The sequence below is a fragment of the Triplophysa dalaica genome, chromosome 16 (assembly GCF_015846415.1).
Source record: "Triplophysa dalaica isolate WHDGS20190420 chromosome 16, ASM1584641v1, whole genome shotgun sequence".
Classification (NCBI taxonomy): Eukaryota; Metazoa; Chordata; class Actinopteri; order Cypriniformes; family Nemacheilidae; genus Triplophysa; species Triplophysa dalaica.
The window spans coordinates 1,228,328-1,243,333 of NC_079557.1; the positions used below are offsets into that span (position 1 = coordinate 1,228,328).

General features: G+C 37.2%; 1 protein-coding gene across 1 annotated transcript in view; it reads left to right on the plus strand.

The window, feature by feature from the left end:
• Positions 1-5,998, plus strand: part of pigg (phosphatidylinositol glycan anchor biosynthesis class G) — a 56,444-nt gene extending 50,446 nt beyond the window's left edge. Inside the window, exons 12-13 of the mRNA XM_056770453.1 lie at positions 585-748; positions 4,778-5,998. Of these exons, the coding sequence (XP_056626431.1) occupies positions 585-748; positions 4,778-4,997 (384 nt within the window). The 3' untranslated portion in view covers positions 4,998-5,998. The remainder of the gene's footprint in view (positions 1-584; positions 749-4,777) is intronic.
• Positions 5,999-15,006: the final 9,008 nt, after the last annotated feature.

Consider the following 15,006-nt stretch of genomic DNA (forward strand, 5'->3'; position numbering starts at 1 on the left):
TTTCCGAGTGAATGGAATTTATAATGAGAAAGATAGTGGGCGTGGCTTTTCGTCTGCGATTTGAATGGACGTATAAAAACTTTCGTTGCTTTTAGAACTGAAACTGATGACAGTTGAAGGGGAGGAGTTACCGGATGCTCCTCTCAAGCCGTCTAACATACGTCATTTAAGAAGGACCGTCATTACAGGAAAGAAGTGGGTTTTCAGATTTTAACAAAAAATTGTGGTGGAACACAAATTTTAAAAAGAGAACGACCCACATTGATAAACTTCTTACAATAAACGCTGCAATATTTCATGAAAAAATAGGCATATAGTGAATAGGCATTTCACTGGGAATTTTCACTGAACCATACATCATGTGAGGTGACATCAGAATGACACAATGAATCATCTCGGGTTAAACTGGTTCTTTATGCTATTTTCAGTGTTATTTTCAACCGAGCCGCATGTCCTTTTAACCTTGTGAGCAGCTGCATAGCAACACCTTGCCAACGGTCAATAGCATCCTGACATCTCTGCACGATGTGTTTTTTCTGCTTCTGTATTTGATATCATGTGTTGTTTTTCTGCCGTGTGTCTAGGGAAACTCAAACAACATCGGGACGGTGGACATCTCAGTGGGGTTTGTGGGTCTTGAGAGTTATGTAGAAGCACCTGCTGTTATCCTCACAGCGTTGAGCACATACGCTGGACCTCTGCTGTGGGCCTTTCACCTGCTCTGTTACCTCACCTCACAGAGACACAGGTAACACACACACACATTTAATAAACGATGACACCTGGATGACAATGAGCCGTTTTAGATTCAGTATAGGGAGGCTTGAAGCGTGAAAGTTAACGCATTGGCATGTGCGGTTCATTAACTAACATCACGAGGCGATTGGCAGAGAAGTTATCTGAGAGTCAAATGGAGATGGATGTTTAATGTAAGTCAAGTCATCGCTGGTTTTGTAGGCTGGGATTCCATTATCAGCAAAGCTTATTATCATCTCGGTTTCATTATTGCAGATATGCATGAGGTTCAGTGTTTACATTCCCCGCGTGTTTTGAGACAGTGTGAGGAATATATAAGATGTGTGCGGTTCGTGCATATTAAATACAAGTTCTATTCGTTGTGAATTAGTTACATTGGATCTCTCGACTGACCCGCTAATATTTAATCACGTGTTGCGTAAGGTCTTGCATTAGCAGCCATACCGAGATTTATAATAATATGTAAATATGGATTAAATATATGCGCTTTATAAAAAATGTACATACATTAGAATGAAGTCATTTTACGAGTTTTAAATAATTTCTGTATTTTATGCTGTTTTTTATATGTCTGGACTGCTTGACCATAAATTTTGACAACGCTGCTTTGCAACAAATCTAGAATTAAATTAGATTAGATATTGAATGCTGAGAAGTTACCCAAATTCTTTCCAAAAAGTCGTCTGCTAAATTAATAAATTAAGAGTTTGGTTCCAAAATGAAATAACTTGACCTTTAATTTAGAAAAATCATGTTTTTTATTATGTTTTTATTGAGTTGTATTGTGTTAGTTAGCTTTATTTTTTCAGTTATAATGGTTAAAATCAAAACAAACCAACTGCAGTTTGAGTGATATAAATTGGAATGCACAATATAAAAACTTCAAAAGTAAAAATATAAATAAGTACGTTTTTAACCGTAATAAAGACACTTTTAACATTTAAGTGGCATCATTTAGCTTTAATCTGAAATATAATCTCTATTACTAAATTGTTTCTTGCTGATAACCACATAAGCACGATGAAGTCTTGTTTTTCAGCCCAGTTTGTCTTTGAAAATCAGGTTGTATTTTTGAGAAATGGTTGAGTTGTAAATGTTAAAGTCTCGTTCATCAATCCCCTTTATTGCAGAAAAGCGATAAAGAGATTTAGCTTCTTTAGTTTTAGGAGTTTTATGAGATAGTCCTGCAACAGTCTGCTAGCGTGACCCTCTTTGTATTAGAAAATAATATAGTGCAGTAAAAAAGCCTGAAATGTCATGAGTAAGAGGATAATACCGTCATTACTGTGATATAGGGATGTGTGTAATAAAGTCGTTTTAGGTCTTATCTCCTCTTTTTAAAAGACCTCTTCTGTCGCTTTCTTCACTCTGCGTTTTTTTCTGAGAAAATACAATTGCAAGCATTTTAATACCTTACAGAAAGATGATGAGAGAAGATGTTTTAAAAGATTGCAGCCACATCATCATATCAGTGATGTGAAATTACAGAGCATCATGGGAATATTAATCAGTGCTGGTCTTATTATGATAACAGTTTTAATGGTGTTTGATGTGATCTCTCTGTGCAAGTGAGGCATCGGGGGGGCAGTTAGTAGAGCCAGAGCTGCTAATGATGCTGCAATTACACACACTTACACAACAATGAATAAAACAAACCATGACAAGACTATCACACTTCAACACCACCCCCCCCCCACCGACACCGGACACATTGGTTTTTATACATTGTTGTGAGTTTGCTGAGTCATCGTGCTTTTTATACTGTACAAATTGTATATTCTAAACCTACGGTCAGGAACCTTTTTTTAACCAAGGAGACTTTTTTTTCAGTTTTGGTTCATTCATTTTTCAAAAGAGCTATTGCAAACCTACTATTTGAAAACAACAACCTGAAATATCAATAAGTATTATGAGCTTTTTAACATTGGTTGGTGAAGAGTAAGACACCTGGCGAGACACATGATTTTTGAAAAGAGCCACATGACCACTGCCCTCAACCAATCCAACATACAAACCTTTCTGCATTTTTACATATTCAGATAAACACTTTAATTACTTTGATTTATTATCATTGTGAACTGTTGGGTGTATGCATATACAGTGTAGGTGATTTAGACGTTGGGTCCCGAATTTCACTCAATGAATTAGTTCCTAAAAGTAGCCATATTGACTCAAATTGTCTTGGACTTTTGATGATAAAAGAGTTTGATATACTTAGATCACAGAATTTAAAACTTTCTTGACGAGGTCATGAAGAAGAAGAGGAGACGCTCATAACTGAATTACAGCTTATTTATGCACAATAAACTAAAGGCGGGAATTGTAAGCGGGTTGTGTTTGTTATATCACGTGCAGATTTGTGTGAGAGGTTTGTGTTGGAGAACTCCACATGCTCCATAATCCCAAATATTAAAATTCTAAAACTCTCTCAGTTTAGACCAGTGACACTCTTTAAACCTGATTATAAAATCCGTCGCTGTGAAGCTGAAAAAGTGTCTGCCTGTTGTCTGATAAATGACCAGCCTAAGTGCTCTGAATGTATAATTCACCGCTCTCAGCGTTATTAGAATAGCACACGCTCGCACAACAGATCCAGGAAAAGCTCTTTGATCAATATGATGCTTTCTGGAATCCCTGCCGAGATGTCTGACCCATCCCGCATCCCATCCGAGCGTTTACACTATTTGTTAGAGAGAGAGAGAGGCTTGTTAGGTGATATTTCATTTCCTTCGAGGCAACAGGTGCTTTGTGTTCATGGATATTGAATCCCGCAAACAATCTAGTACCCAGAGTGCCGTGTGAGCTTTAGATTTGAATTGCAAATGGCTTCATCCGCCGGCAGACTCCTCGTGTGGAGCACCTGCAGTTCTGTTTCTGACAGTTTCAGGAAAGTGAATCAACAGCGGGGGCTGATATGTGGCTGAACACTCCACACATTTGTTGTGTACCAGCAGCTGCACAGATCAGGGAGTCAGCCAATTCACTGTTACGTCTGCCTCCAGTACCAACCTGTCAATCAAACACAACACCTCGGAGAACCGGACTGAGCATTCATTCCGCTTCAAAATGTGAATAGAAGAACCGTGTTTGAGTCGTGATGTCTTGTTTAGACATATTGTCGAGTCCATCTGTTCTTTCAGACATATTTCCATCTAGATTAATTGTTTTTCTAACCAATTAAAACCGGTCCAAAGAGTTAATAACAACAGAAGTATAATCACTATATGACCTGTATCTTTTATTGCTTAAAGATTCAATTAGTGAGCAAGTAAAACCAATTCACAAGGGTTTTGTGGGAAATGAAGGTTATTTCTCATCAACACACATAAAGAAAACTGTACAGAGATGGTGACAGAAAGAGATTCTTTGAGTATGAGAGGGGTATTATAGGTCACCGCTGTGGTCCCTCTGGACTTAAAGGGGTCATATGGTGCAAATACATGTTTTTTTTATGTATCTTTGGTGTGTTATAAGTTGCACATGCATCTATTAGACACGTAAAATTGCAAGATGAAAGTGTGGGAACTAAAGATACATTCTATCTAAAAGTGAATGCTCACCCAGACCTGCCTGAAACACCTCTTGTTACCACACCCCCACAAATCTACTGCTCGATCTAAAAGAAGTGCGAGTTTGAGTCACTTATAACGTGCATTTAAAAAAGCAACAGTCAAACTTGATCATTATAAATATACTTTATTATCATGAAAATACCTGAAGAGGCTTGAGGAACAGTGATAAAAAGACAAATTCATATGACTGAGAAATGTGTGGCATTTGACATCACTTCAGCTCAAGACTAAAGTCAATCTGTTCTTCTATAACAAAATACTATACAAAATAAACTTGATGTTTCTTTTTCAAAGATGCTGAAAAGATGAGCAGAGGGAATTTTTAATGGAGATGACTGCACAAGGCATTAAACCGAATAATCCAAATCCAGTTCAATTCACTCCAGTTTAGTCTAGTCTAGTCTAAATGAACTGCTCCAGCTTTAACTCTCTCTCTCTCTTTTTCTCAGGGCTGTAATGGGTCTCGGTCATGGTAGTTACTGTTTCGCCCTCCTGCGGTCCATTCCAGCTGTGTTTTATGTGGTTCTGGTGACGGGTCTGAGATATCATCTGTTCATCTGGAGTGTGTTTTCTCCTAAACTCTTATATGAGGCCATGCACACACTCATCACCACGGCTGTGTGTCTGTGTTTCACATTCATGGATCAGGACCGCTCCGGACGACTATAAACACAGCCAAACCAAAGCCAAACTCAGGTGCAGAAAGAGGAAGGATGAAATCAAACGACTGTGAAGTATAGAACTTGTGAATCAAAGCCACAAGGATTTAACGGATGCTTCTGAGGTTTTTCCACAGACGTGAATAAATGATATTTTTAGCAGGTTTTTGGAGTAATTAATGGCACAGATGATGCCGCGAGATGTTCCTCTCCTGATTATTTGCTATGCAGTTTTATTCAGAAAGCTTTACAGACGAAGATGATCGTGTGATGTATGTTTCCATTTTTTCTCGTGACCGTCTCTTCACCTCTGGATTCATGTGAGATGTGTTATTAATTCCTCACACTTTGAAATTTTAAGAGATCTGAAAACTAAATGAATCGATATTTTAATGCGGCTGCGCATGACGCTATGTGTTATTCAGCCCTGTGGGAACATCATTTATTTTAGTAAGCGCTTTCTCTTTATCTCAGTCAATGAATCTGATAAATAATAAAACAACTCAGTTTAGTTTCAGGTTAAATTGAAGGATTTTTTGTACATGATTTTCAATGTGGGAGCTCTGGTTTGAGCCTATTTGAGTCTTTAGTTTGGTGAAAAGCAAGAATTTGTTTCGGTTGGATTCATTCATGTTCTTTTTGGTGTGAGCTCTATGCAAGAAAAACTTATATTCATGGTCTTTTATGATTAAATGTATTGTGACTCAACTGTAAATGTATTAAATGTTTGGTGGTTGTCTCTAAACCCGGTCAGATCACGCAGTGTTGTCTCTTCTACTGAGAACAGTGAAATGATTGGTGTCTTGTGTGTAATTTGCACACAAATTTTGAATCACATGTGTGTCTATGTGTGTTTATTCATCATCACGGAAGGGCTAGTTTACTGTTTCAATTATCCACAGAAAATCTGTATAATAGCTTGTGATGATAATTCTGTAAATGTCCTTTAACCTTTAACCATGCGGCAGAGTTATTAAAGTTTGGATTTAGTTTTAATCATTTTTATCAATATTTTAAATTGGGTTTTATTTTTAGATTTTTGTTTTTTGTGTTAATTTTAGTTCAAGTTTAAGCAATTTTTGTATATGCTTTTGTCATTTATAATTTATTGTTATTAGTTATGTTGCTTTATAAGATTAATTCATTTTATTTTAGTTTTATTATTTGTTTATTTTTAAAACTGTATTGCTTTAAACATATTTCCGTTTATTTTTGAGGCAAAATTAAACTGATCGACAAACTTTCCACTAGTTTGTAGATCAGAATCTTATTTGATTTCAATGAACAGAAACATTTTCAAAGTTTTAATTTTAGTAAACAAAAATAACCCTGCAGTGTAGACACACACTGAGTGTAAAACGTGTTTTCTTCTATGGGGGAAAGGTCAGTAACGACTTAAGCAAACCCACTCAGCAGAGGTAGTTTATTGCCTATTGCTTCGATTTCGCATTGCATGTAAACGCCTTTATAGATATTCTTTCAGTCTTGTTTTTGTGCGCATGTCTGAAAGCGCAATAGTACAAGTGTCAAATGGAAGTAATAGTAAAATATCGCATAAAAGTCTGCTCTGGAATCATGCAGTTGATGAAGAAATGTCAAAACAAAGAACTAATGTTGCATTTGCAGGTACTGTGGTCATGAGAAGAGATATAAAAGTACAGCTTCTGACCGTTTTCCCGCTGCATTTTTACTGACTAAACAGACTATCGACGATGACGTCACTGCATGCTAGAAACCCGGCAAGCCTCAAACTTCCGTGTAAACGCGGTTTTCTGCGCATACGGTTTATTACGATACATGTAAACACATGAAAACAGGTTTCTTTTAAGAAGTTTAGAGATGTTTATTTTGTGCATGTAAACGCACTCATTGTCTCTCTTTTTTGATTTTGGTTTTGATTTTCATACTCCATACCCTTAATGATGTTATCCACACTGAGGAAAAACATCTAGTAGGATTTACTTAATTGTTTTTGTAAATTCTTTGTTTTAATTGCACACAGTTTTATTAAGTTAAATTCCATGAAAAACTATTGTTGCGTGCTTTTGCACACAGTTGTATCAAGTAAATTTGCTTAAAAATGTTTTATACGTTTTCCGACCGCAGTTTTTTTAAAAGTACATTAACATACACAAAAAATTAAGTAAATCCACCTTTTTTGTCAGTGCATTGAACATCGTTGGTGTTTCTGACATTCATATAGAGACCATGTGACAGTCTTCTTAAAAGACATCTGCTTTTGTCCATTGGTTTTGTGAAAGCTTTGAGCTTTTCATCAGCTGGAGAAGTTGATGTTGTAACCCAGCGCCCCGCTGAACTGTGAGGATCCTCCGGTGAGAGAAACACTGTCATGACCTCTCAGATGCTCTTCAGATCCTCAAGTACTGAGTCAGATAAAGATGGAGTTTATGTCGAAATGCACTCCTGATTTAAACACTGTTGATCTCGTGAGTGTATTTTCTCACATTTAGTTTTTTTTCTCCCAGGGGCAGAAATGTGTGATTACATGTACAAATATATCATCTGAGTCAACGTTTGGATGATGAATGTGAAATGATAGGATTCATTCTTGATGGTTGCTTTGGAGCGGCGTGTGTATTACCCATCATTCACATCTCCATCTGAACAGTCTGTCATGTTCTTTATGCTCAGTGGGTGAAGAACGGTCAGGGGTGACTGTGGAAGAGGGCGAGACAGGTGCCGGGTCACCGAAAATATACAGTGCATCTTTTATTTTATTTTCACCTGTTTTCATTTTCTGCAAATACATGCAAATAATATGAATATTTAGTTTGAAATTTGGGAGAAATGTTGTTAATAGTTCACAGCATAAAACACAGATCTATAAATAGTAATTTCAAAATATTTTTGTAATTCTCTTTTTTTCTGCGGCTGTAATTCACTGTAAAAAGTAGCAGACAATGCTGTTTTCTTCCAGTACTTTATGCTTATTTTGTGAATGCTTAAACCAAACACAATTCTGTGTAAAATCAAAATACAGGTAAAACAACTGTGAAAAATGTAATATGAAAAATGAAATGATGGGTTTGCCAAATGCAAGCATGTAAATGATAAAGCTTATTCCAGATAATATATCACGAACAATATAAAGTCTGCTGGCAGATGTTTTCTCATTTCAGTCAGTTTAGATTTATGCTGAAAATGGAAAGAAAAATACTTGCCTGCTGGGATGAGAAAAATAACCTGCAGTAATTCAGTATTCTCTAGGATGTCTTGTGTCTTGTGCAACTCCACTTCTCATGTTAATTCATCTTCTCAGGATGTTTGGAAATGTTACTGGAAAACAAGACATATATACTGATTAAGTAAGTGTCTCTCTCTCTCTCTCTCTCTCTCTCTCAGACTCTGTGTGTTTCAGCGTCTGGAAACACATTCGTCCTCAGTCTGGTTTTATTTGTGTGTGTGTAGTTTATAGAAGTGTCACTCGTCACTTTGTGAGGTACAGATAGTGATTTCCGTTCTTTAATCCTCTATTTAAGTGAAACCGGGTGTGTAAATTGGCTGGCTGGGACGTGAGCATGCAGTCAGAGTGCAGCCGTCCGTGAAGTCATTTAAAATCCACAGGAGACGCACTCACGGCGTAATAGAGCCGATGGCCGACTCGCCCGCAGATCTGAACGCCCTCCATCTACTCTCTTTTCATCTTTTATTTCATTTAGTTTGTTGTTTGTTTGTTTGTGTCGCTGTACACAAACCCACTCTCTGTTCTGTGACACGATAAGATAAAAAATCAAATCTCATTTAGTTACACAGCAAACAGTGTGTTTACTTTTGGATTTGTACACCTTTTTTATCCTGTTTCTAGAGACCGTGCTTGTTTGTTTATTTGTTTATTTGTCTCTCTGGTGGTTAGTAGTCCTAGATTTGGAGTGGTTAGGTAACTTCAATATGTTATAAAAACCTTAAATTACTTGAAAGTGGGTGATCTTTCATAATTCTCCCTGTAGCTCGGTGGGTAGAGTGTGGCGCTAGCAATGCCAAGGTCATGATGGGTTTGATCCCAGGGGTTGGAGATAATCACTGCCAAGTGCAGAAATGTGAATGTAAAACAGATTCCTGGTTTTATTGTGAACCTGTTGTGGTTTCAATCTTCATATAAAATGTAAAAATATAACTTGAACAAAAGTTGTGTTCTATCTCTCACTATAAAAAAAACACAGATTTTTTCTGTCATTTTACTTTACAGATTTATCAGATATTTTTGAATACGAAATACCAAATAACAGGAAAAGTGTGCAAATTTACAGGAAACACCTGTCATTTTACGTGAAATTTTATTTTGGGGGGCGTTTGCTGCCCCAGCTGCCAGGATTTTTTTTTTTTACATTGAAAAATTGAAAAAATATATAACATTCCAGGAAAAGAGAGCACATTTACATGAAAAACAGTTACTTTACAGTATTTTCTAGCGCCCCAGCTGCCAGAAAATGTTTATTTACTTGTTGGTTCTTGGATGATGTTGTAAACCGGAGAATCATCTTTGAGCCATATAAAGCAGCTGCTTTCCCAAACATGTCTTTCTTCTTGAATTACTGCTGGATTTGGGTCGATGTGAGATTGATGTGAAAGGAAAACTAAAGAACATTAAGAGAGAGAGAGAGAGAGAGAGAGAGATGCCACTGTCATCTAATGGAAGGAAGGATTGGCCCTCTGGAGTCATTTAATGTGAAAGATGGATTTGGTCTTTCAGGTCTTTTCCCTACAGCAGCTCTGGACCGCTTTATAAGAGCACAAACAAATGTCATTCAGTACAGATACATCAACAAGAGCGATATATAGATGAGCTATTACCTTTAAACACACTCCATCCTTCCCTAAATAGCAAAGAAATGGAGTGAGAACTATAAGAAGAGAATTAATGGCAGCTGTTACGCGATAAATGTTTTGGAGGTAATGATGCTTGGCGTGGAGCGTTTGTAATACTAAATGTGCGGCTGGATTTTAAACAAAGCTCTTAATGCTGTGAAAGTGTTTTCTTCTGTAAGAGCTCAGATGAAATAAGATTGTGATTTAGTAGTCGGTGTGATGTACTGTTTGTATTTTCCTCAATCACGGGTTTGTGATGACATGATGGAGTGTAACCACTGACAGAATGTTTATACCTTTAAATGATCAAATATTCGGTCATGGTTTACTCACGTTTTTGTCATTTCAAACCTTTTTGACTTTCTTCTGCAGCACACAAAAGAAGATATTTTGAAGAATGTTGTTAACTTGAGCCCGGCTCTGTTCTGTTAAAAACTTTGGTAACACTTTCCTTTAAGCATGTTCGATAATGCATTATAAAGAGTTATTAAAGTGTAAAGTGCATTATAATTCTTCATAATGTGTGTTGTAATGCATTATATGTAGTTGCAAAGAATTATAACCAACATAAAATGTGTAGTTTAACAATGAAGTGTTATAATGTTTCAACTGTAATAACAATTATTTATAAGACATTTCAATGCATTAAAAGGTGCATTTACAATGCATTAAACTACTTTTATAATGCACTATACATACATGCTTCAAGGAAAGTGTTACTAAAACTTTCTTCAAAATATCTTCTTTCATGTTCTGATGAAGAAAGGAAGTTTTAAAGGTTTGACACGACAAGAGGACAAGTAAATGATTACCGGACTTTCTCATTTTTGGGTGTACTATCCCTTTAAAAGCACGGTGAGTCCTGAAGACGTCCAGTTTGGTCGTTTTGCTAACAATGTGCGACAGTGTAACCACAGGTCAAAGATCTTCATAGCTGAATGTCTCACTCCAGGACAGAAGGATGACGGATGGGGAGAATGGAAGCGTGTTCTTCAGGGCTCTTCTGTTTTGGGCTCTTCAGCGGGAGGTGAGTATTGATCAGGGTCAGTTTTCTTCTTGATGAAAGAGGATCTGAGATCAATACTGTGTCTCTGAGAGAGCCCTGATGAATAAACCATTTCAGCCCGAAACACCATCTTACTATAGCACTGATAGACAGAAACGTACTGTCCCTCAAGAAAGAAAAGAGAAGACGTGAGATCTTTTTAATGTCTCAATTGTTCCTTCTAGATGAGATTTAAGGAACTTTAGCTCAAGTCTCATGTGGGTCTCACTTATTTCTCCAGAAATGTCAGAAGTGTGTCTGTCATTAGAGTTTGAGAACAGATGTCAAACTGAGCTCAGATTTGACTCGTCTGCGATAAAATTCAGTATTATTGAAGATGAACTCAAACATTCCAAATCACATTTACTCAAATCCAGATGATTTGACATCTTCAATCTACATTCATCTTCCACACTAATGTGATGTATGAACTTGCACTTAAGCAAACTCGTGTCCATTATGTGATGAAAGAATGAAGCTTATTTCCTAAAGGAGAGTTCTTTCTTCATCTCATGGACAGACTGAGCTGAGCTCTCTCTTGAGTCTCTTACGAAGTGTTTACATCACGTCTGGAGGCTAAAACTTAGTAAAGAAGGACTCGGAGTAAACCTGTTCACTACCCAGAGGACCGTCTCTTTCCTCAGCAGGAGCGAATCCAGTCCATATGACAGAATCATTGAGAAAGATGCAGACCCTCTCATCCCACCGGCCGGTTTTCATTAGACATCAACACAGACCGGATCACACCGGACCGGAGCGATGTCTCGTCGGACCACCACACAACTGCAATAACTCAAGCAGGCTGACACTGCACATCTGAAGCTCTTCATCATTCAGAAAAACTTGTTTGTCCCACAGAACCCCCTCAAGATTCTGACATGAAACAGAGAGAGAGAGAGAGAGAGAGAGAGAGATGCATGAATATTCATCCCCGGTGGTCAAATCTAGAGGGCTTTCCATCTCCTCTCACACTCGCATTGTTATTCAGAGACACAGACTCAAAAAGACAAAGTTTGTCCTGTGTTCACTGAGGTACTTGGCATTCAGATGACTTTTGAGCACTTTCACAAACAAGACAGTGAGAGGAGGGAATCTTGAGGCTCTGGCTCCGGGCGGTTGGATGACCTTGACATCTGTGTACTTCAGTTCTGGAGTTTCCTCAGGATTCTTCTCTGACTTGTTTCACTCTTGTTTGAGCGCATCTTCTTGTCTACACTTCCATCTTTTGCATCAGAAGAACCTTTTTGTATCATTTCAATTTGCCTCTTATAAGATGCATTGATGCATTCGGCAGACAACAGTGACCGAAGCTCCTGCGCAGAGATGATGGCATCCTATTGGATCAAAATGAAAAATGCCGCTTTCATCAAAGGAAATTATGACACGCCTGCGTCATCTGTCGGAAAAACAAGCCTCAGGTTCAAGTGCAGCCGAGGGGTAACAGAAGCGAACTCATGGATTCCCATCAGAAGACCAGTGTTAATACCATAGAGCCGTGTCCAGCACTTCTTTGATCAATGAAGGCACACTTTGGAGATTCAAAAAGTCGACACCCATTCACATATTGTATTCTATTTTTTGTATTCTATTATGTCCTTTTCTATTGTTTCTATTCTATTCTATCCTTTTCTATTGTATTCTTTCCTATTCTATTATATTCTACTCTTTTCTATTCTGTTCTATTCTATTCTATTGTCTTAATTAACTGTACATAAATTATATAATTCTACTCCATAGAGAAAAACGGTGACATCTGAACTGAGGCCTTGTAGTGATATACTAATAATCTATACAACACTTGTGTCTTTATAGTCACTCTTACAGTAATGTACTGTATACACACACACACTTCGGGTCGTGTAAACATGTAGTCATCAGAATGGCATTTGTTTAGAACGGCGGTGGTGTTGACTCTCAGTACAGTGATCTCAGTTCTGCTTGTCTGTGATGTTATGAGAACCGTTACTGCTGACTGACACACACACACACACACACACACACACACATACACACATGCACACACCCACACACACATGCAAACACACTACGCTTTCTGTTGTCAGAGCTCTGATAAACATGTGAAACACAATGTCTCTATCTCTCTCTCTTGTTGGAAAAATAAGATTGTATGTGTGTGTGTGTGTGTATACCTAAATTGATCTACTTATCAGATGACTGTAAAACGTTGCTGTAATTTTGCAGCAGGCTTGCCAGTAACTTACTGTAGATTTGATTACTACTTCATTAGTACTGTTTTTAATTTGAGTTAAACTTTACTTTAAACAGAATAATAAAAATGAGCAAGAAGAGACTGGTCTCATTACTGGCATTGCACTGCAGAAAATGACATTCTTCCTGAGCATCTTTGTTTGATTTCTATTAAAAATATATAAAACTTCATAAATGACTTTACATGAGCATAGCAAGAAATGTAACTTAAGATATTTAGTCTTATTTAATGAAAGCAAATATAAGAACTAGGTAAGTTTATGTGTAAAACAAAATTGTCAAAGAAATCTACAGTAAATTACAATCCTGCTGCAAAACTACAACAAAGTTTTACAGCATAATCATGATAATCAATCTCTCTCTCTCTCTTTCTCTCTCTCTCTCACACTCAGCTCAGGACCGCATTGAGACATACAGCTCGACTGCTGGAGTGAGAATATGTGGAGTTCTTATTTAAATGTGGTTTAGATTTGTTGTCCAGACGGGTGTTAATAATGAAAATGATTTGTGTTTGAGAAAACAAACAAGTTGATTTCAATGGATTATGATATGATTTTCACCTCAGCGTGAATGGTCCCTCAGTGAAAGTGTTGATTTTTTGATGAAACTCTTTTGCAGCTGAATCACACTGTTCTGTTTAGAGAGTAAATCTGTTCATCAGGACTAATGTTGGTTTAGGTTTGACAAACAGTTTAGGTGAGAATGAAATCATTAGATTGAAAAGCGTATAAAGCTTATTGAACTGAAGAGGATATCGACTGATGACTGACGACTCAAAGTGTAAACGCGTAGAGGGACTTTTCTTTCGCAGGTCTCTGGTCTGATATAACAACTCAATCTCTTGGCAATTCATGACTTCTACACCATCAATGGTCAGGTTTACAAGTTCTTTTGTACAATTAATTTTTCCACAATCAAATTCATACAAATAGCAACCTTGTGAAATCATTAGGAGTTTGTGTCAGATTCGATTAAGGAAAAGTTTTACGCTCATTCGTTCGCTTTTATAAATGATTTCACCATCAAGGTCCCAAGAATGAGATTGTTCCCTCTTTGTGATCATTTATTGTCTGTTTTATTTATTTAAAGTTCACCATCTGCACACACGCTTTCGTTCATCACGACACCAGGCCTGTGGTTCACTGTTAAACACACACAGATGTCTTCTCGCTCCTTGTCCGTGTGTGTGTTGTTGTGACGTTCCTGTGATCAGCGAGGGCTAAAGGCTACGTCTGATTTATTCTCTCACAGCTGCTCTTTCGCTTCACGCTTTGCATGTTAAAAGCTGTTTCTTATGAAAAACAATCTTCATTAAGACTTCAAACTTTTCCAGCAGCATCGCTTTACCTCGACACATCTTCTCTCTTGAAGCAAACTTTCAGGCGATTCAGAATGAACGGATGAATGTACCGAATCCATCAAGGGTATCTCGAAAACACCACTCGTCTCACGACAGGGTTTAGATTTATGAGCATTAGGCCATGTTCACATTTTACATCTTTTTTGACAAGAAAAGATTATTTGCTATAACCAATCACATATTTAAAATTTTCAATACCTATTTCTTGCAAGTAAAAACGAAACTCACATTTGTACAAAACTTTGCTCCAATCACTGTTTCGGCCGCCATTTTATATTATCAAGATTGAGCCTTCTCGAGGAATGATGCTTTTTTTGTAAAATAAAACAAGGTTGTGGTTAAAAAAAGCAATCGGCAATGTTCAAAGTGAGCATTTGTGCACAAAGGGAGCTAAGAGAAACAGGCTCAATACGCAGCGTAACAAAATTATATTTGAATTTTCTTATTTTGCAATCAGAAGTTATTGAAAGTGAATACTAACCTTACATTTATACAACAATATGCTCCAACAGTCGCCATTTTATTTTGCCTTCTCGACCAATCATGTTCCTCGGATGT